This window comes from Stomoxys calcitrans, chromosome 3, assembly GCF_963082655.1.
Source record: "Stomoxys calcitrans chromosome 3, idStoCalc2.1, whole genome shotgun sequence".
Classification (NCBI taxonomy): domain Eukaryota; kingdom Metazoa; phylum Arthropoda; class Insecta; order Diptera; family Muscidae; genus Stomoxys; species Stomoxys calcitrans.
The window spans coordinates 5,733,648-5,755,914 of record NC_081554.1 but is presented as its reverse complement, the minus strand read 5'-3'; the positions used below and the strand labels follow the sequence as shown (position 1 = coordinate 5,755,914).

The following is a 22,267-nucleotide window of genomic DNA, read 5'->3' as shown; positions in this document are numbered from 1 at the left end:
TTCCAACCGGGAGATCAGTTATATGGCAGCTACATCATATTATGGACGATTTGAACTAGAACTAGCAAACTATCGATAACTGCAACATTCGATATTTCTAATAATGAATATCGATAGCATCGTTATTTCCCATCTTCTATATTTCAAAAGAAAATTAGAAGCACATATCGGGAGATGGATTTATATAGAAGTAATATCAATGCACCGACCGAATAAAACCCGATTTAATAAAGTCAGTTGGAAGCCATGAGAGAAATCATTGCACAAAACTTTAGCTCAATCGGATGAAAATTGGGCCCTCTATAGGCGCAATGTATCCTAAAGGATACATTCAGTGTCGAATCGATTATGATTTTATAAAAAAAATGTATCTTTGCCGATAGTATCGATAGGAAAAATATCTATCGATATTCATAGAAAAAATAGAATATCGATAGTGCCATCGATATTTTGCCACCTCTAAGTCAACCATACTTGGAATACAAGATGAAAGTCAAAACAGACCAAAACACCATGTCCACAATTTCAGTCACCTCGGATACGAATTGTGCTCTCTAGGAGTTCAAAGTATCAAACTGGAGATCGGTTTACATGGCAGCTACACAAATCTAAACATAGGCCGATTTGGCCCACTTACAATGCCAACTTTATCAATAAAAAGTATTTTTCGAGCTCAAACTTAACTTATCCCAAAACGACCACCTCGACCTCCTTTCTGTTGCCGAACGGTGTAGCGCAGAGCGACCCGGCTTAGCAGAAAAGTTTTACAAAGCTGAATACCTACTACCGCTGGCAATTTTTTCTGATTGAATTGACAGGATTCTAACTCATGGTAGCCGATTTCCACCAGAGTCTTTGATCTGTCGCTAATCTTGATATCGCAATGGGCTTTAAACAGTCTAAAGAGGCATTTCAGATCACCTCATATACCTAATCTAACCTAAACTATTCTGTCGGGTATAACGCAGATGTCAAGTCTATCTTAAAATTTCTCTCTCAAATTATAAGCTCTCTCAAAAAGCCATGTGGAGAGAGGTGTGTACCATAGTCAACTTTTTTTCCTTTGGTCAACTTTTATTACAAAGTAGTAAAGTTGAAAACATTTTCGTCTGCAACAAAGAATGAAGGGCAGCATTAAATGCTGCTACGACTATAATATGAAGACAAAGGAGTATGATAGGGATTTAAATACGCACACACACATATACACATACACATAGACAAGTAGTTTAATGAGTGAAATATTGTAGGAGAGATTTATAAGGGCCAGATTTCAACGTCACAACGTGGCATGCGGATCGATGTATGGATGGATGGATGAACATGGTGACTTGGACTGTTCGCATATGCATTAGTGTGTGTGTGTGAATGTGTGGGGGATTTTTGTCTTTAGGCCTGTGTGCATGAGCACAAATGAGGGAATACAGTTAAAGATGGAATGGTATGGCACAGCAAGGCAAAGCAAACCAAAGCATGGCAATGGCACAGTACAAGGTCACTTCTTCTTAATGGGTGTGAGTGTCTCACTGTATGTGTGAATTATTCTTTTGCTGTTTAGCAGCCGTAGCCGCAGCAGCAGCTTAAGCTGCTGCCTTTGTATGTAGCTGCAATTTTGTTTTGTTTTGTTTGCTGCTGATTACAATACCATCCATCCATCCGCATGGCTCTGTTGTGGTCTCTGTCACTGTCGCCGCCACCGCCGCCGCCTTTGCTGTTGCAATAAGGTCTGTGCACTCTAAACGAGAACAATTTTTTTTTTCTGTATCGTTGTTGTTTTATTTTTGCAACACAGACATTTCGTATTTCTGTGTGTAGTTCTGAAAGACCACAGAAAATGCAAACAAAATTATTTTTATGTTTTGCAATACTTTTAAATGGAAAGTATGAACGTGAACCTACAGAAAAAAGCAAATTAATAAAGGCGAGGGAGAACCAGGCAGCGAAGCCTGCTAATGATGATAATGAAAAACAAGATGGACAATGGCGTTGACATTGTTTACGATAACTCGCCATAAAAATAAATAAAAAGTTTTTTTTTTTAAACGGTAATGTTTTTCTAAAATTTAAAAAAAAAGAAAAAAATACTTTTGCCATGTTATCGAACATGCTTCAAATTATGATCTAATCGCCGTACTTGTGTGGCATATAAAGGTTTAGGGTATCGGATATAGTACATAAGTAGTTTGTTGCTAACAAAGAGCCTTAACTAAATCGGCAACTTAAATTTCTCTCTCCAATGAACTAAAGATGTCTAAGCTATGTATTTATATGTGGGTCTTGGGCGTAGTGTAGGATTGTGCATTGGAGACGAGTGTGGCGCAGACATGAGCATGTCCACCTATAACGCTGAACCTCTAGGTTCGAAACCTGTTCCTAAAATGAAAATTATTTTTAATGATGAGTGTATTCTCAATAGATGGCAGGTGACATTTCTGCTTAGGCTCCATTATGCCATTTACGATATTTTCGATGAAAAAAAACTTGCAACATTTTTATAGAAGGATATATGCCAAACACGAGAGGAACTGATCGAAAAAATGGATTGTTCTAAGAAAGTTATCTTAAGCAACCTTTGGCATAATCTCTTGTGATTTCTATTAGTACACTGAAAAAAAAATTAATTTGCCCAAAATTTAAGACTTTTCCTTTTACCTAAACAAACTTTTAGGAAAACAAGTAAAAGAACCAAAACTTTCAAAAAAACAAGCTATCTTCAAATTTAATTTCTTATTTACTAACAGATAACCATCTGTTTCAATTGTTTCTTATTTTGGTTCATAGGTGACTGTCCAATTATTTTTTCAAAATTTCCTTTTTTAAACTTAGCATCTTAACTTGAAACAAGTAAAAAGGCAGCCCGGCCGAACTTTGGATACCAACCAACTCGGGTATATATGTAAACCACCTTTCGTCAAAATCCAAGTCATTGTTCTATTGTGTAAAACAAAATATTGGTCTTTTTAGTAGCCACATCTAAAAATAAACCGATCCCATCCATATACGAGACGGATGTCGAAAAGCCTAACATAAGTGGCTGTGTCAAATTTCAGTGAAATCGGATTATAAATGCGCATTTTATGGCCCCAAAACCTTATATCGAGAGATCGGTCTATATGGCAGCTATATCCAAATCTGGACCGATTCGGGCCAAGTTGCAGAAAAATGGCGAAGAGCCTAACACAACTCACTGTCCCAAATTTCGGCGACATCGAACAATAAATGCGCCTTTCATGGGCCCAATACCTTAAATCGAGAGATCGGTCTATATGGCAGCAATATCCAAATCTGAACCGATCTGTGCCATATTGCAAAAGTATGTCGAGGGGCTTAACTTAACTCTCTGTCCCAAATCGGACATGAAATGCGCCTTTTATGACCCCAAAACTTTAAATCGAGAGATCGGTCCATATGGCAGCTATATCCAAATCTGAACCGATCTGTGCCATATTGCAAAAGAAATCGAGGGGCTTACAACAACTCACTGTCCCTAATTTAGGTGACATCGGATAATAAATGCGCATTTTATGGCCCCAAAACCTTAAATAGAGAGATCAGTCTATATGGCAGCTATATCCAAATCTGGACCGATTTGGGCCAAGTTGCAGAAAAATGTCGAAGAGCCTAACACAACTCACTGTCCCAAATTTCGGCGACATCGGACATTAAATGCGCCTTTTATGGCCCCAAAACCTTAAATCGAGAGATCGGTTTATATGGCTGCTATATCCAAATCTGAACCGATCTGAGCCAAATTGAAGACGAATGTCGAAGATTCTAACACAACTCACTGTCTCAAATTTCGGCGACATCGGACAATAAATGCGCTTTTTATGGGCCCAAAACCTTAAATCGAGAGATCGGTCTATATGGCAGCTATATCCAAATCTGAACCGATCTGTGCCATATTGCAAAAGTATGTCGAGGGGCTTACCACATCTCACTGTCCCAAATTTAGGTGACATCGGACAATAAATGCGCTTTTTATGGCCCCAAAACCTTAAATCGAGAGATCGGTCTATATGGCAGCTATATACAAATCTGAACCGATCTGTGCCATATTGCAAAAGTATGTCGAGGGGCTTACCACAACTCACTGTCCCAAATTTAGGTGACATCGGACAATAAATGCGCTTTTTATGGCCCCAAAACCTTAAATCGAGAGATCGGTCTATATGGCAGCTATATCCAAATCTGGACCGATCTGAGCCAAATTAAGGAAAAATGTCGAAAGGCCTAACACAACTCACTGACCCTAATGTTGGCCAAATCGGACAATAAATTCACCTTTTATGGGCGCAGGACCTTAAATCAAGAGTTCGGTTTATAGGGCAGCTATATCCAAATTGGACCGATCTGTGCCATAATGAAGAATTATGTCGAGGGGCTTTACTTAACTCACTGTCCCATATTTCGGCGACATCGGACAATAAATGCGCCTTTTATGGCCCGAAAGCCTTTAATCGAGAGATCGGTTTATATGGCAGCTATATCCAAATCTGAACCGATCTGTGCCATATTGCAGAGTTATATTAACGGGCTTAACTTAACTCACTTTACCAAATTTTGGCGACATCGGACAATAAATGCGCCTTTTATGGGCCCAAAACCTTAAATCGAGAGATCGGTCTATATGGCAGCTATATCCAAATCTGGACCGATCCGAGTCAAATTGAAGAAAGACGTCGAGTGGTCTAACGCTAATTACTGTCACAAATTTCAGCAAAACCGGATAATAAATGTGGCTTTTATGGGCCTAAGATCCTAAATCGGCCGATCGGTCTATATGAGGGCTATATCAAGATTTAGTCCGATATAGCCCATATTCGAACTTAACCTGCTTACGGACAAAAAAAGAATCTGTGCAAAGTTTCAGCTCAATATCTCTATCTTTAAAGTCTGTAGCGTGATTTCAACAGACAGACGGACGGACATGGCTAGATCGTCTTAGGTTTTTACGCTGATCAAGAATATATATTTTTTATAGGATCGGAAATGGATATTTCGATGTGTTGCAAACGGAATGACAAAATGAATATACCCCCATCCTTCGGTGGTGGGTGTCAAAATTTCAATGAAAATTTCTCTTGAGACATTTCATTTCTTAGATTTGATTACTTGTTAAAGCGATGCCGTCCATCCATCAACCATGGCAGCAGACATTGGAATATTGTCATTTTAACCGACCTTGAATTATTCACATTGCAATACTGGTTTGTATTGACTCATATTATCAGTCAAACTGTTTGTTCTGTTTTGCAATGGAAATGAAAATTTAATATCCCCCCCTAATCTTTTAGAAGAGAGTCTCGAAATCAGTTTCTTATCGCCTAGCTCTAGGAATGCAACACCAGGAATTTTTCAACAATCTTTTCTTTTTAATATAAGTGTCTTATTTAATGTTAATGAACTAATTATCACTACAACAAGAATAACAGCAATAGCAACAGCAACAACAACAACAATATGAAATACTTTGATTGCATGGTATTGCAGTTGTTGTTCTCATTTAGTGACATTTAAATAAAGATATTATGAGCAAATGAATGCACATTAGGGTGGCTTGAAACGGGAGATATAGTGTAGGGATTGTTTTAACTTAGTTAGGCATTTCACTCCTGCTTGTTAGGGCGTTAAATTTTTTTCTTGAGCAAACATTTTATTCGGACCACACTCATTGATATGAGTGAAGTACCTTCTGTTCCTGGAAAATCTTATGCTTTTATTTATGTAATTTTCCCATTCTTATTTAAATACATTTTTCAGCACACCCTTATGCCCCCACACATTATCTGCACAATATGTTTTATTGTGTTCATTTGCTTTGAATTGCATATAAATACATATACAGCGGTCAAAAAAAGTATTCATCATTCAATGTTTTTTTTTTAATAAGTCTACAAAAGACAATTGGAATAAAAACATATTAAACTAATGATATGTTTAATATGTTTTTGATATATATGTACACAATTTCATTGTTTTTAAAGAAAAAAATAGTATTTATTGGAACAAAAAGGACCATTTTACAGCTGAACACAAAAAAAGTATTCATCATTGCAAAAAAACAAAAAAATAAATAACATAATTTAAAAAAATTAATACTTTGTTATTCGACCACCGCGTCTTATAACTTCTTTTAAACGGTTTGACATCGATTGGACTAATTTAGCGGTTATATTTTGGTCTATATTAGTCCATTCCTCCATTATCACCTGTTGCATTTGACTCTTGCTCGAAAAATTGCGCGTTCTCAATTTGCGTTCGAGATGTTCCCAAAGATGTTCAATTGGGTTCAAGTCGGGACTTTGAGGAGGAGTTTTAATGACTTTGGGGCAGTTATACAGCATCCACATCTTGGTATTTAAAGCAGAATGTTTGGGGTCATTATCTTGATAATATTGAAAGTTATTACCAAGCCCAAGTTTTACAGCACTATCTTTTAAATTCCTCTTTAAAATGTCAATGTAATACTTATGATCCATTACTCCATTAATAATTTCAAGATTTCCCGCTCCTGAAGCCGCCATACACCCCCAAACCATTAAACCACCTCCACCATGTTTTACAGTAGCAACTGTGTTTCGTTCATCAAGCTCTGTATTTGGTTTTCTGTACACTATGACCTTTCCATCGCACCCAAAAAGATTAAACTTGCTCTCGTCTGCAAAAATGACTGTTTTCCAAAATGATTCGGGCTGTTTTACATACATTTTTGCGAAGTTTAGCCTTTTCACTCGGTTTATTTTATTTATAAAGGGCTTCTTACGTGCAGTTCTTCCTCTGTAACTATGCCTTTTGAGTGTATTTCGAATTGTTTGTGTAGTAACTTCCTTCCCTAAATATTCCATAGTGTTTTTACGAAGAATGGTCGCATTTGTCTTCGGAGTTTTCTGAACTTGCCGCACTAGCCAACGCACATCTCCAACTGAAAGTGCTTTTGGTCGACCAGATCTTGGTTTATTGTCAACAGTTTTCGTTTCTGTCCACTTTCTGATGATGGATTGTATAGTAGATCGTGGTCTATTTAATATTTCACTGATAGTTTTTTGAGTTAAACCATTCCTGTGGTGTTTTATTATCAAAACTTTTACCTCATCAGAAACCTCGTTTTGCTTACGACCCATTTTGACAAAAACTATATTTTCTATGAAATTAAATATTTGCTGTCAAGGGCAAAGCCTCCTTTACTAAATAAAACAGAAAAGGGGGTTTCCCAAATAATATTTGAATTTGACTTTGATGATAGCACATCAATGATGAATACTTTTTTTGTTCTGTTTTTGGTGTTATTATATAAAATTGCATTTTTTGCGCTAATTAAATTTATTTTTTGAATTTATTTTAAAACATATTACGAAAAATAAACTATTGCATAAAACTGCATTATTTGTTTACTTTAAATTTTCTTCAATTACCCAAAATAAGTGAATTTATTATCAATTTTGCTAATGATGAATACTTTTTTTGACCGCTGTATTGTTGATATTATTTAATATCATCAACACTGTGACACACATATGGCTGGCTGACTGTTCATTGTTCAATGTGTCTGAAGGAAGAGTTGCTGCATTTCTTTGTTTTATTCAAATGTTGTTTTTTTTTTTTTGGTTTTTTGTCATTAAGTCGTAGACAACAAACGAACGAACGACATGAAGACGAGCAGTCCGGCTGGCAGACAGCAAAGCAAGACGATAACGATCACGTTCTTTGATTTATTGAAATCGTTTGATTGGAGCAGCGACAACGGGGTGTGGTGGGATGGACAAAATGTTTTCATTCGATTTATTTTTGTAAAATTTATAATATTGCAGGGTCGTAATACGGTAGAGGTTTTTTTTTGAATTTTTATTGATTTTAAAATGATTTCCAAAAAATTTAAAATCAACCACCTGAACACATATTGCCATAAGCTGCTTCACACATACACCTATCTGCTATATTTAGTAAATAATTATATTTTTTTTTTGCAAAATTATTTGTTGTACTTAATTTTTTATTGCATTACATTGACCTTCATCAAATGTATTCATGAATTGCTAAAAACAATGGACGCCATTAAGAAATAAATTGAAAATATGTATAATAACAAGTAAGAGCGTGCTAAGTTCGGCCGGGGCGAATCCTATATACCCTCCACCATGGATAGCATTTGTCGAGTTCTATGCGCAGTATCTCTTTTTAGGCAAACAAAGAATATTGAATAAGAACTGTTATGCTATTGGAGCTATATCAAGTTATAGTCCGATTCAGAATGCTGAACATTGTAAAGGGTGATTTTTTTGAGGTTAGGATTTTCATGCATTAGTATTTGACAGATCACGTGGGATTTCAGACATGGTGTCAAAGAGAAAGATGCTCAGTATGCTTTGACATTTCATCATAAATAGACTTACTAACGAGCAACGCTTGCAAATCATTAAATTTTATTACCAAAATCAGTGTTCGGTTCGAAATGTGTTCAAATTTTGACAAATTTTGTTCAGCGATGAGGCTCATTTCTGGTTGAATGGCTACGTAAATAAGCAAAATTGCCGCATTTGGAGTGAAGAGCAACCAGAAGCCGTTCAAGAACTGCCCATGCATCCCGAAAAATACACTGTTTGGTGTGGTTTGTACGCTGGTGGAATCATTGGACCGTATTTTTTCAAAGATGCTGTTGGACGCAACGTTACGGTGAATGAACACATTTCGAACTGAACACTGATTTTGGTAATAAAATTCAATGATTTGCAAGCGTTGCTCGTTAGTAAGTCTATTCATGATGAAATGTCAAAGCATACTGAGCATCTTTCTCTTTGACACCATGTCTGAAATCCCACGTGATCTGTCAAATACTAATGCATGAAAATCCTAACCTCAAAAAAAATCACCCTTTAGAAGTCATTGTGTAATATTTCAGTTCATTCGGATAAGAATTGTGCCTTGTTGGGGCTCAAGAAGCAAAATTGGGAGATCTGTTTATATGGGGGCTGTATCAAGCTATTGATCGATCCAGACCATATTAGACACGTATATTGAAGGTGATGAGAGAAGCCGTTGTACAAAATTTCTTCCAAATCGGATGAGAATTGAGCCCTCTAGAGGCTCAAGAAGTCAAGATCCCAGATAGATTTATATGGCAGCTATATCAGGTTACGTACCGATTTGCATCATACTTAGCACAGTTATTGGAAGTCTTAATAAAACACCTCATGCCAAATTTCAGTCAAATCGGATGAGAATTGACCCCTCTAGAGGCTCAAGAAGTCAAGTCCCCAGATCGATTTATATGACTGATATATCAGGTTATGTACCGATTTGCGCCATACTTACCACAGTTATTGTAAGTCACAACAGAACACCTCATGCTAAATTTCAACCAAATCGGATGAGAATTGCGCCCTCTACAGGCTCAAGAAGCCAAGATCCAAGATCGGTTTATATGGCAGCCATACCAGGTTATGAACCGATGTAAATCATACTTAACACACTTGTTGGAAGTGATAACAAAACACTACGTGCAAAACTTCAGTCAAATCGGACGAGAGTTGCGCCCTCTAGAGGCTCAAGAAGTTAAGATCCAAAATCGGTTTATATGGCAGCTATATCAAAACATGAACCGATTTGGCCCATTTACAATCCCAACCGACCTACGCTAATAAAAAGTATTTGTGCAAAATTTCATGCATCTAGCTTAACTCCGTTAGAGTGCTTTCGACAGATGGACGGACGGACATGGTAACATCGCCTTAAAAGGACATGACGATCAAGAAACAAGATCCAAGATCGGTTTATATGGCAGCTATATCAGGTTATGGACCAATGTACACCGTACTTGGCACAGTTGTTGGACGTCATAACGAAACACCGCATGCAAAATTTTAGCCAAATCGGATAGGAATTGCGCCCTCTAGAGGCTCAAGAAGTCAATATCCCAGATCGGTTTATTTGGCAGCTATATCAAAACATGAACCGATTTGGCACATTTACAATCCCTACCGACCTACACTAATAAAAAGTATTTGTGCAAAATTTCAAGCGGCTAGCTTAACATCTTCGAAAGTTAGCGTGCTTTCCACAGACAGACAAACGGACATGGCTAGATCGACTTAAAATGACACGACGATCAAGAATATATATACTTTATGGGGTCTCAGACGCATTTTTCGAGATGTTACAAACAGAACGACGAAATTAGTATACCTCCATCCTATGGTGGAGGGTATAAAGACATTAGGGGAAATATGCATTGTGACATACTTATTGATGATTACTTTTTATACCCACCACCGAAAGATTAGGGTGTATTCATTTTATTATTCCGTTTGCAACACATCGAAATATCCATTGCCGACCCTCTAAAATATATGTATTTTTGATCGTCGTAAAAATCTAAGCCGATCTAGCCATGTCCGTCCGTCTGTCTGCTCGTTCGTCCGCTTGTTTGTCTGTCCGTCTCTCTGTTCGTTAAATTAAGCTACAGTTTTTAAATATAGAGATATTGAGCTGAAACTTTGACCAGATTCCTTTTTTTTTGTCCATAAACAGGTTTTTTTTTTTTTTTTTTTTTTTTTATTTTTTACTTATACGTTATAAAACTTACAATTAGTTTTTATAAACGCCTCAGCGCCATTAGGCATAATAGAGGCTAGTTGGCAAAATAACAAAATTCAATTATTTTAATACAATGTTTGATCAGTAATAAATTAAACGATGTTAAAGGTTAATGATCTTATTAGAAGAAAATTAATTTAATTTACAAAAGTGTTTCAGTTTGTGTTTTAAGGTAGTTCCTTAGCAATCTTTTAAAAATTGAAATTGGGTTAGACTTTATATCGCTCGGTATATCATTAAACTCATGACTGCCAGAATATTCTACTCTCTGTTTTGTGGTCTCTGTGCGGCACAATGCTACTCTCAGCTGTTGATTGTTGCGGGTGTTGAATGAAACTTGGTTTAGATTAAATTCAATTGTGTGGTGCCCTATGTGGTGAATGCATTTATATACGTACAGAAGAAGCTGCAACTTATAAATTCCATGAATTGGCAAAATAGTTGGAAAAACATTGTCGTATAATGAAACGGTGGGATAAAGTAATGGTAAGTTTGCAACAGTTTTCAGAGCTTTGTTTTGAAGCCTTTGCAATGATTTTAACTCGCCTGTGTTCCTGTATGCATAGACCACAGCCAAATAGTTAAGATGGCTCTGTATTAATGTTTGATAAATTAGATATTTGGTTCTTTCGTCGAACTTGTATTTGAACTTATACAACAATCCAAGTGCTGGAGATATTTTCAACTTTAGCTGATTTATGTGATGATTCCAGTTAAGGTTTGACTGCATATATATGCCCAAATATTTGACAACATTCACTTCGTTTATAGTTTCTCCATCCACAGTGATGCTAAAGTCCATATTATGGCCGGGGTATGGTTTAAATCTGATTAATTTAGTTTTCTTTCTATTTATAAACAATTTGTTCAGTCGCATATACTCAAAAATTAAGTATGAAGATGGGCTATATCGGATTATATCTTGATATAGCCCCCATGTAGACAGATCTGCCGATTTAGGGTCTTAGGCTCATTAAAGCCACATTTATATATTGGGACAGTGAGTTGTGTTAGGCCCTTTGACATGCTACTTTAATTTGGCTCAGATCGGTCCAGATTTTGGATATAGCTGCCATATAGACCGATCTCTGTATCTAAGGTCTTAGGCCCATAAAAGGCTCATTTATTGTCCGATTTCACTGAAATTTAAGACAGTGAGTTGTGTTTGGCCTCTCGACATCCTTCTTCAGTTTGGCTCTGAACGGTTCAGATTTGGATTTAGCTGCCATATAGAAAAAACCCTCTCGATCTAAGGTCTTGGGCCCATTAAAGGCTAATTTATAGTCCGATTTTGCTGAAATTTCGGACAGTGTGTTGTGTTAGGCCTCTCGACATCCTTCTTCAGTTTGGCTCAGATCGGTTCAGATTTGGATTTAGCTGCCATATAGAAAAATCTCTCGATAAAAATCTCTCGGCCCATAAAAGGCGCTTTTTTCCAAAGTCGCCGAAATTTAGGGCAATGAGTTGTGTTAGGCCCCCCTTCTTGCCCTTCTTGAAGATGGCCCAGATTGGTCCAGATTTCGATAAAGCTGCCATATATACCGATCTATTAAAGTCTTGGTTTCGCTTTCGATTTCGCTGAAATTTGGCACAGTGACATATGTTAGGCTTTTCGACATACGTGTCCTATGTGGTTCAAATCGGTCTATATTTGGATATATACCAATATTGAACTAAAATTGAACAGTGACTTGCATTTATTAGACCACTCAATGTCCGTGCCGAATTTGGTCAAAATCGGACCATATTTGGATAAAGCAGCTATGGGTTTCTAAGTAATGCATTTTTCACCTGATAATGACGTAAAGTGGTTTACATATACCCGAGTTGGTAGGTATACAAAGTTCGGCCGGGCCGAACCTAGTGCCTTTTTATACCTACCACCATAGGATGGGGGTATACTAATCTAGTCATTCCGTTTGTAACACCTCGAAATATTGCTCAAGGTACCTCGAAATATTGATCTAGCATATATATTCTTGATCGTCTCGACATTCTGAGTCGAACTAGCCATGTCCGTCCGTCTGTCGAAATCATGATAGCGGTCGTACGTGTAGAGCTAGCCGCTTGAAATATTGCACAGATACATTATTGATGTAGGTCGTTGGGGATTGCAAATGGATGATATCGGTTCAGATTTGGATATAGCTCCCATATAAACCGATCTCCCGATTTGACATCTTGAGCCCTTACAACCCACAATTTTTGTCTGATTTGACTGAAATTTTGCACATAGTGTTCTGTTATGACTTCCAACAACTGTGCGAAGTACGGTCCAAATCGGTGAAGAACCTAATATAGCTCCCATATAAACCGATCTCCCAATTTGACTTCTTGAGACCCTGGAAGCCACGATTTTTATTCGATTTGGCTGAAATTTTGCATATATGTTATGACTCTCTACAACTGCGCCAAGTACGGTCCAGTTCGGTCTATAACCAGATGGGCAAACATATTTTAGCAGAATCTAAAGTGGCGGGTTCCCAAGATTCGGCCCGGCCAAGTACGGTCCAAATCGGTCAAGAACATAATGTAGCTCCCATAAAAATCGATCTCCCAATTTGACTTCTTGAGCTCCTGGTAGCCGCAATTTTTGTCCGATTTGGCTGAAATTTTGCTTGTGGTGTTGTGCTATGACTTTCAACAACTGTCCAAATCGGTATCTATCGAGAACCTGATATAGCTCCCATATAAACCGATCTGACTTCTTGAGCCCTTACAAGCCTCGATTTTTATTTGATTTGGCTGAAATTTTGCATATCTGTTATGACTCTCTACAACTGCGCCAAGTACGGTCCAGTTCGGTCTATACCCAGTTGGGCTCCCATATAAATCGATCTCCCTATTTGACTTCTTGAGCCCCTGGAAGCCTCAATTTTCATCGGACTTTTTTGTAGGATATTTCTTGAGTTCTATCCAGCAAAAAAATTGAAAATCGAACCACAAATGAAGATTTGGTAGCACGAAATAATTTTCGAAATGCCGAGGTGACCAACTTAAGGGCATTCTCTAAGCTTACTTTTCTCTTAAGCGAAACAAGAGATAAATAAAACTCACTTCCCGCATTCTGATCCCACTAATAAGAAAAAACAATACAAATATTTTCGACAAACATTTTCTATAGAAATTCAAATTTGACAAAAAAATTTCTTATGAAGACAACATCTGCACAAAAAAAAAGCCCCCTGATCAATAACATAAAATTCTATCAGGCCCCTTGCAGAGACGAATTCGTACTGCTCCTGAGAATAGGTTAATCAAGTATGGCATAATTCGCAATCTTTGTAGACGTATTGGTAAGCCGGCTTTTCCCTGCTGATTTGGCATTTTGGCCCGTTGGCTTACAATTTCACTTCTCAGTGTAAAAGATCCCATAAAAAAATCTATCTGCCGGTTGTTTGCTTGCTACCATCAGCACTTTGCAATTATCGAAATAAGAGGAGAAATTCACATATGCATGTTCACTTCAAAACACTTAGGTATGAGTTAATGTGTGTGGGTTGTTGTGTTTGCTGTGTGAGAAGAGATAAATTTTTTTTTTAAAAAAGCCAAGTTCAATAACCCGCCCCGTATAAAACAACACCAATTCATTTTTTGTTACAAACTTGCCGTCAATGGACAAAAGAATATTTTCGAAAATGTTTTGGTTTCGAAGCCCCAAAGCAGTGCTTATGTGCTGCTACGTGGCTACGTAGGTGTACTCGTATGACAATAACAGCAACAATGAGAAGCGGTCAAAAATTTAAATGTCCGCTGCCGTTGTCGTTTTGTTGTTGCTGCAGCTGCTGCTGCTGCATCTAATAAATAAATCTAATAAATTTTCATATTGAAAATGAAATTGCGTTCTTTCTTTTACATTTCTGACAGCCGGTCATTGTGTCATTGGCAAATGAATAAAGAAGAAGAAGACAATTTTGACGATTTTTGAAGTGTTGAAGACCGCCACCAGCGGCAGCACAAGTCATGCTAAGCCTTATAATGGCAATTGTTGGGCACCTTCTTTTAGTCTCGCTTATGTATGCCCAACGCGTTGTTAGCGGCCTGCAAAGAATACCAAATTGTACTTGTACTCGGTATGACTCCATGGAGCAAGCTTTGCAAATGGCCAAGTGATAACGAAAGCCACCAAGACTTAAAGAATGGTATGAGCGAGTGAGTGAATGGCCCACTAAGCCATGGCCAGAGGAACCAAAACAAAAAACTAAGCCAAACAACAAACAAAAAAAAAAAAAAAAGAAAGACATAAAAAAACGCGTGTGTAACACTTTCTCCATTTCTGAGATGTCGTTGGAATGAAAACAACATTTGTGCGATCTGGCGGCAGACCACCTCCGAATATCGCCTTGTGTTTTTTTCTTTTCTTGGTTCTCATCCAAGTGGCTTTTTGTGGCCGAATTTCAGAATGACAAATGAACGGGGCGGAACAGTTAAGAAATGATGTGACGACAGAAACTACTTTCGTTGTTACCAAACAGAAAAAAATTAAGTTCTGAACAACGACACACTCACTCAGTCATAGGTGGGGAGGGGAGTAGTGGTGAGCAAAAGAGAGTTTTCGCCTGCTGCTGGTGTGTAAAAGTAGTTTGGCATTCTAAAGCTGTGCCGCTCAACCGGTTCTCGTTTAATTAGGGTCGTTTAATTCCCCCACCAAAAAGATATTTTTTTTACTGAACATTTTCTCTTCCTCGCTCTCTCTCTCTCTTTTACTTGTGAACTGCATATTACATTATGAGTTTTGAAAACTCTTTTTCTGCCCACTCTCTGCACTTTTGGCATAAAGGCGCTTATTTTTAGGCATTATTAAAGGCATTTATTTTTGTAGAAATTTTTCTTAAAATTTAATTTTTATAGAAAATTAGCCGAAAGAGGGCTCGCTCCGCTGCGCCTTCTTTTAATTTATATGGAACAAAATAATCCGTTGAATATTTTTACTTGTCTATGAATTCGCTCCCAAGGTTTAGGGTCATTAACGTTTGGGAGTTACATATACTGCATTATTAAAAGTCTTTATTTCAGCTCGATATTGTCATGATGTCCGATTTAGGGGTGATCTCGATGGTGAGGTGGTCCCTTAGACTCTTGGCCCAGAAAAAGTACCAGCATCGTGCTCTTCTCTCAAATGCCATTTGTTTAAGCCCCATATTGCCATTGGTTTAAGGGGAGTTTATCGGATAAGGCGTCCTCAAACATTTGGCCTCAAAATTTGTAGTCCTTGGTGGGGTTTCTGGGGAAATGGGCGGTGCCCCAAATACATGGTCCCATATTTGAATATCAGATTCGTATTCTACTCCCAAATACCTTTATTTGAGCCCCATATTGCGATGGTCAGTAAATAATTGTTGTTTGTGGGATGTTTTAGGGAGTATCTACCCCCTCAATACCTTTCATTTGAGCCGCACATTGACGTGGTTGGTAAATATGCCCGATTTAGGGGTGTTTTTACACTTCAATACCTTTTATTTGAGTCCAATTTTCCCATGATCAGTAAATAAGTACTGTTTGGGGGTCCGTTTTGCGGAAGGTGTGGACCCCAGAAACTTGGTCCTACATTTGGATATCAAATTCGTATTCTACTCGGAAATACCTCTCATTTGAGTCCCATATTGCCAAGGTCGGTAAACATTTTGGGGTGTTTTGGGGGTTGGGGTGGTCCCCCAAACATTTAGTTCGACAATTGGATATCAGATACGTTTTCTACTCTTAAATACCTTTCAATTGAGTCCCATATTGTCATGATTTGTCTACATATATATTTGGCAGGTTTTGGAGGTGGGGCTGCCCCCCTAGGTACCCCATCCAAAATTTAGATTTTTTGTTTTTGAAATCTGTTAAAATCTCGCTACAGTCTTTAAAAATTGAGATGGTGAGCTGACGCTTTGCACAGATTCTTTTTTTATCCCTTAGCAGGTTAAGTTCGAAGATGGGCTATATCGGACTATATCTTGATATAGCTCCCATATAGACCGATCCGCCGATTTAGGATCTTAGGCCCATAAAAGCCACATATATTATTCGATTTTGCTGAAATTTGGGACAGTGAATTGTGTTAGGCCTTTCGACATCCTTCTTCAATTTGGCCCAGATCGGTCCAGATTTGGATTTAGGTGCCATATAGACAGATCTCTCGATTTAAGGTCCCATAAAAGGCGCATTTATTGTCTGATTTTACTGAAATTTAGGACAGTGAGTTGTGTTAGGCCCCTCGACATCGTTCTGCAATATGGTACAGATCGGTCCAGATTTGGATATAGCTGCCATATAGACCGATCTCTCTATTTAAGGTCTTGGGCCCATAATAGGCGCATTTATTGGCTGATTTCGCCGAAATTTGGGACAGTGATTTTTTTAACTAGTTTCCTAGACCACGATTTTGTTTGGTATCAATCAAACGCATGGGTAGGAGTTGTCAAAAAGATATATCTTCTAGGTAGAAACTATGCTCTTAAGAGAATTCTTTTTTTGCAGTGCAGCAAGAAAGAAATACGGAATAATTTGTTAAACATTTTAATTATGTATATTGAAACTTTTATCCGCATCCTACTTCCATTGAAAATTTGTCAATAAATTATGGTAGAAAATTAATTTTTGATGTATTGATTGGATGGTTTGCCAGTGTGATATGTACTTGGCATTGAGGATGTCAACTTGTTCTCTTTTACATTCATTCTTTGTTTACGTTTTCTCCCATTTAATGACATTTCAAATCGGCAGTTTTGACATCCTTAACGATATTCATGGGGCCTAGCCACTTTATGTTTGCGCAAGTGACCTAGCCTTCTATTAGTGAATTCAGAGAGCATAGTTTCAATCTAGAAGACAAATCTTTTTCTAAAACTTCTACTGCTCATTGCCAGATTAACTTTAAATGTCACAACGATCACGTGTCTACCATCATTAACACAATACACATTTTCTCCCATTTTTTTACTTTAAAACGTAACACTGTGCCTGCTGTTTGTTTCCGTTGGTTTTATGTGTGTCGCTGAATTCGCTTTTTGTATGGAGTCGCCAGTTGTCGTTTGTTACTGATCTTATTTAACGAATCAAGAAATCCGTTATTTGACCCAATTCTATATTGAAAGCGCCAAGTGATGATGGACGGACAGAACAAACCGGCCAAATGTTACGTTAACCACATTTACAACAGTCAGTCAAAAAAAAAAAAAAAATTGAGCACACAAAAAAAAAAGAAAAGAATCAACAAAAAGAACACAAGAAAACGATAACAGCAACAACAACAACGTACGAAGAAAGTTTCATAATCATTTTGGTTTCGTAAAGAATTACAGAGTGAAAGATAGAAGTAAATTGTCCATATTTCAAGTTGGTGGAGACCCCGTTTTTATTTTGGCTGCTTTGCGTCTGCTTCGCTTTCATGCCGTATCTTCACAGGCGATCGCAATACTTGAAAGTTCTCAGTGTATTTGGTTCTTTGTGTTATAAGCTGCTGGTCTTGTTGTTGCATGTGGTGATGGCGAAAGTAAGAACTCAGAAGGCAAATAAACACATACACACACACACTCTCTTACGAATGCGTTGGCTGATGTTTGAGCTCAACCGTTGGCTTGGGCTTTGGTTTTGTGTGTTCTTTTTGTGCAATTGTTGTTGTTGTTGGTGTTTGTCATAATAATAACAACAATCAACCAACCAAAGTCTTGTGGTGGGGATTACATAAGCTTTCTCAAAAAGTATTCAGCTTCTATATCTGCCGTTGTTGGCGGCCTTTCCTATGTCGGTTGGTGGGTCGCTGGGTTGGGTGTTTGTGAGAGTTGCTCAAATTATTATTGTCGGTCGTTGTTGTTCTTGTTGTCGTCGTCGTTGCTGTTCAAACAAATCGAGTTAAATGTTAACCGTACTTTAACCTACATATTGTGCTGTTTTAAATATTCATACAGAAAACAGTTTCGAAAACATTTTTTTGAAGTTCTTAGCTTTTTAATACGTTTACGTCATACTCATGTAGTCAGCCGGCTATGTACGCACATACATGACTACTTGTCAGGGATACCTGTGGCTGACGTTATTACTATTTTATCTAATATATGCTTGGTTAGTTAGTTTTTTTTTTTTGTTTTGAAAAAGAAATTGTATTGTGTTTGGGTGAGTATGTGTTGGATGATGTTGTAATGTGACACAATTACCTAGTATTTAAGAGGTAAAAAAACTTTAGTTGGGCCTAAATCGGGTACTTTTAACACAAAACTCTGCAAAAATTTACTACATTGAAAGAAGCCAAAGAGACGAATGAATGTTTCTTCTACAAAAAAAGATGATATTAATAACTTTTGGAAACATTTTCAAAAAGTGTTTCATTTCGCTCCAATGAAACTTTTCATAACATTAATGTAACATGATTCATAGGATTATCATAAAATTTATGAAAATCAAATATTTAATATATGAAAAGCTTACATAAATTATAAAAAATTATAAATATTATGAATATGTTCTTTATATGTATGAAACCAAATTTCCCAAATACAAAAACTTTTCTATTCTTAGAAAATTTTTACAATATTGATTATTTTTCATTAAAATAATAAACATTTTCATAATATTTACCTTTATGACGAACATTTTTCCTTGTGTAAGGGCTCACTTAGTCAAACCAAATTGGCTTTTTGAAAGACATCTGCTTAAACAATTTGAAAGGAACTCTGGGAGACTTTTTAGTGTAATGTGACATATGACAGTTTCTATATAGGATAGGCCCCATGAACATCATTGGCGATGTCAAATCTGCAAATTGCAAATGCAAATTTTGTCCATTAACATTCCACTAAGGAGCAGGGGCAAACTTCTCACATATCAATGAGTGCAGTCCGATTCAAGTTTTAGCTCAATGATAAGGGGCCTCCTTTTTGTAGACGAGTCCGAACGGTGTGTCGCAGTGCGACCCTCTTTGGAGAGAAGTTTTAACAAATGTTGCCCGCATTTGGAGGAGAAAACCAATGCTGAAAATTTTTTCTGATGGTCTCGCCAGGATTCGAACCCAAGCGTTCAGCGTCATAGGCGGACATGCTAACCTCTGCGCTACGGTGGCCTTTAAAATCTGCCCATTGAAAATGACATCAAATAGGAGAAAAGGTAAACAAAGAAAGAATGCAAAAAGAAGACAAGTTGACATCCTCAATGCCAAGTATATATCACACTGGCAAACCATCCAATCAATACATCAAAAATCAATTTTCTACCATAATTTATTGACAAATTTTCAATAGAAGTAGTATGTGGATAAAAGTTTCAATATACATAATTAAAATTTTTACCAAATTATGCGGTCTTTCTTTCTTGCTACTCTACTAAAGGAAATTACTATTAAGAGCCTAGAAGGCATTATGGACCTAGGTTTTGGCCCTTTCCTGGGTTTTAGAAAATTACATTTGCCACAGTGGGTTGTCTTAGCACCTTCGACATCCGCATCGAATATGGTCCAGATCGGTCACTATCTTGATATAGCCCCCATAAAGACCGAATTTCCAATGTCGTCTCTGAAATTTGGCTCGTTTAGTTTCGTTAAGCCCCTCGACCCCTGTGTTAAGAAATTTTTAAAAGTTTCTATAACAACAAAATTTCAATGAAATTTTCTCTTAAGTCAAAATGTTTATGAAATTTTGTTTAACACAATCTGATATTGTCCGGCTGCAGACCGTAGGGTTCTCTGTTTCTATTACAAATAGAAAAACAAAAAACCTTATTCTTAAAGTTAGGCAGAAAATGTGTTTGCTGCAATAGCATTTGACTGGTTAATTACATCGCTATTACGTTAGGCGCCACAGCAAACTCATCGGTAGGATCTCTGAAAAGGCATGGCATCTTAGGTGAAACTATGCTCTCAAGGATATTTTGCTTTGTAGTGTAGAAAGAAAGAAACCAAACTTTATTGCATTTCGTTTCATTTCATTTCACTTCATTTCACTTTCATTCCATTTCATTTCATTTCATTTCATTTCATTTCATTTCATTTCATTTCATTTCATTTCATTTCATTTCATTTCATTTCATTTCATTTCATTTCATTTCATTTCATTTCATTTCATTTCATTTCATTTCATTTCATTTCATTTCATTTCATTTCATTTCATTTCATTTCATTTCATTTCATTTCATTTCATTCCATTCCATTCCAATCCAATCCAATCCAATCCAATCCAATCCAATTCAATCCAATCCAATCCATTCCATTTCATTCCATTCCATTCCATTCCATTCCATTCCATTCCATTCCATTTCATTCCATTCCATTCCTTTCCATTTCATTTTATTTTATTCCATTTCATTTTATTTTATTCCATTTCATTTTATTCCATTTCATTTTATTTTATTTTATTTTATTTTATTTTATTTTATTTTATTTTATTTTATTTTATTTTATTTTATTTTATTTTATTTTATTTTATTTTATTTTATTTTATTTTATTTTATTTTATTTTATTTTATTTTATTTTATTTTATTTTATTTTATTTTATTTTATTTTATTTTATTTTATTTTATTTTATTTTATTTTATTTTATTTTATTTTATTTTATTTTATTTTATTTTATTTTATTTTATTTTATTTATTTTATTTTATTTTATTTTATTTTATTTTATTTTATTTTATTTTATTTTTTACCAATGTATTTATGTAAAAAAAGTCTTATTGTTATGTATTTACACTTTTTAAATTATTCTCTTTTCTCTTCAGAGCTTACATAAATGAGGAAAAAACGACAAATTAATAAATGTAAGTACAACCCTTTTATTTGTATGGTGTTTTTGAATGTGCTTCTAAAATTTTTGTACGGGAGGTCATGTTATGTTCTTTTATAAAAATGCCTTTAAACATTGTTATTCCCAGACAAACTTAACGCGAATTTGTTTGATTCTTGAAATTTCGAGCTATATAACCTTAACTTATATTATTAACAAGCTCGTCCGGTTTGGGAATAGACCCTAAGGAAAGATAGTTTCATAAAGTGCCTTAGCTTAAAATTCTGAAGCGAATAGCAGACTTATTCGTCATCGAATTTGGATGCCATCTTATATCATCTTAATTGTTGGAGTTGGGTTTTTTTGGGTTGAAGTGGCAGTCTATGTTCTGAAGAGACTCACTTAGACTTTTTAAGTTCTTCGTGATACCACAGTAGCTACAGACTCTGGTCTCTGGTGGGAATCGAACTACCGCACTGGTAATCTGAGCACGCTACCAACTCTGCTACTGGGTTGACTACAGTTTTATGGGTCAAAAGATATGAATTACGATTGCAAGTGATCAATAATTTTTATATCTAAAGTCATTTTACAGTTTTACTTTCGTTGCAACACATAAGTATATCACACTTCACCCTTAAAATATTTTCTCCTGATAACGTTTTCGAATAATTAATACCCTTGTTTAATACTCAAGTTGAGTGTAAGACCTCTTACACTATCTCAAAAGATGAAACTATCGAATTCCTTCACACAAATATTGAAGTCATTGAAATTGTTTCTATGAGTGCTAGTCTTACTTCATCGTATCACCCGTAGAAAGGAAAATTTCAAATTGTTGATAATTAATGATAATAATTTTCTAAGAAGAGGAAGAAGAAGGTGTTTCCTTTTAGCTGTTGCTGCATATTTGCATAATGAAATTTTCAATTAATTGACAATATTCTAGATATTGTGTGACTTAAAGTTACGTCGTTTTTC

At 36.3% G+C, this 22,267-nt stretch overlaps 1 protein-coding gene across 1 annotated transcript in view; it reads left to right on the top strand.

The window, feature by feature from the left end:
- Positions 1 to 22,267, top strand: part of LOC106080811 (rho GTPase-activating protein gacU) — a 110,528-nt gene that overhangs the window by 24,216 nt on the left and 64,045 nt on the right. Inside the window, exon 3 of the mRNA XM_059364543.1 lies at positions 21,282 to 21,320. Coding sequence (XP_059220526.1) covers positions 21,293 to 21,320 — 28 coding nt within the window. The 5' untranslated portion in view covers positions 21,282 to 21,292. The remainder of the gene's footprint in view (positions 1 to 21,281; positions 21,321 to 22,267) is intronic.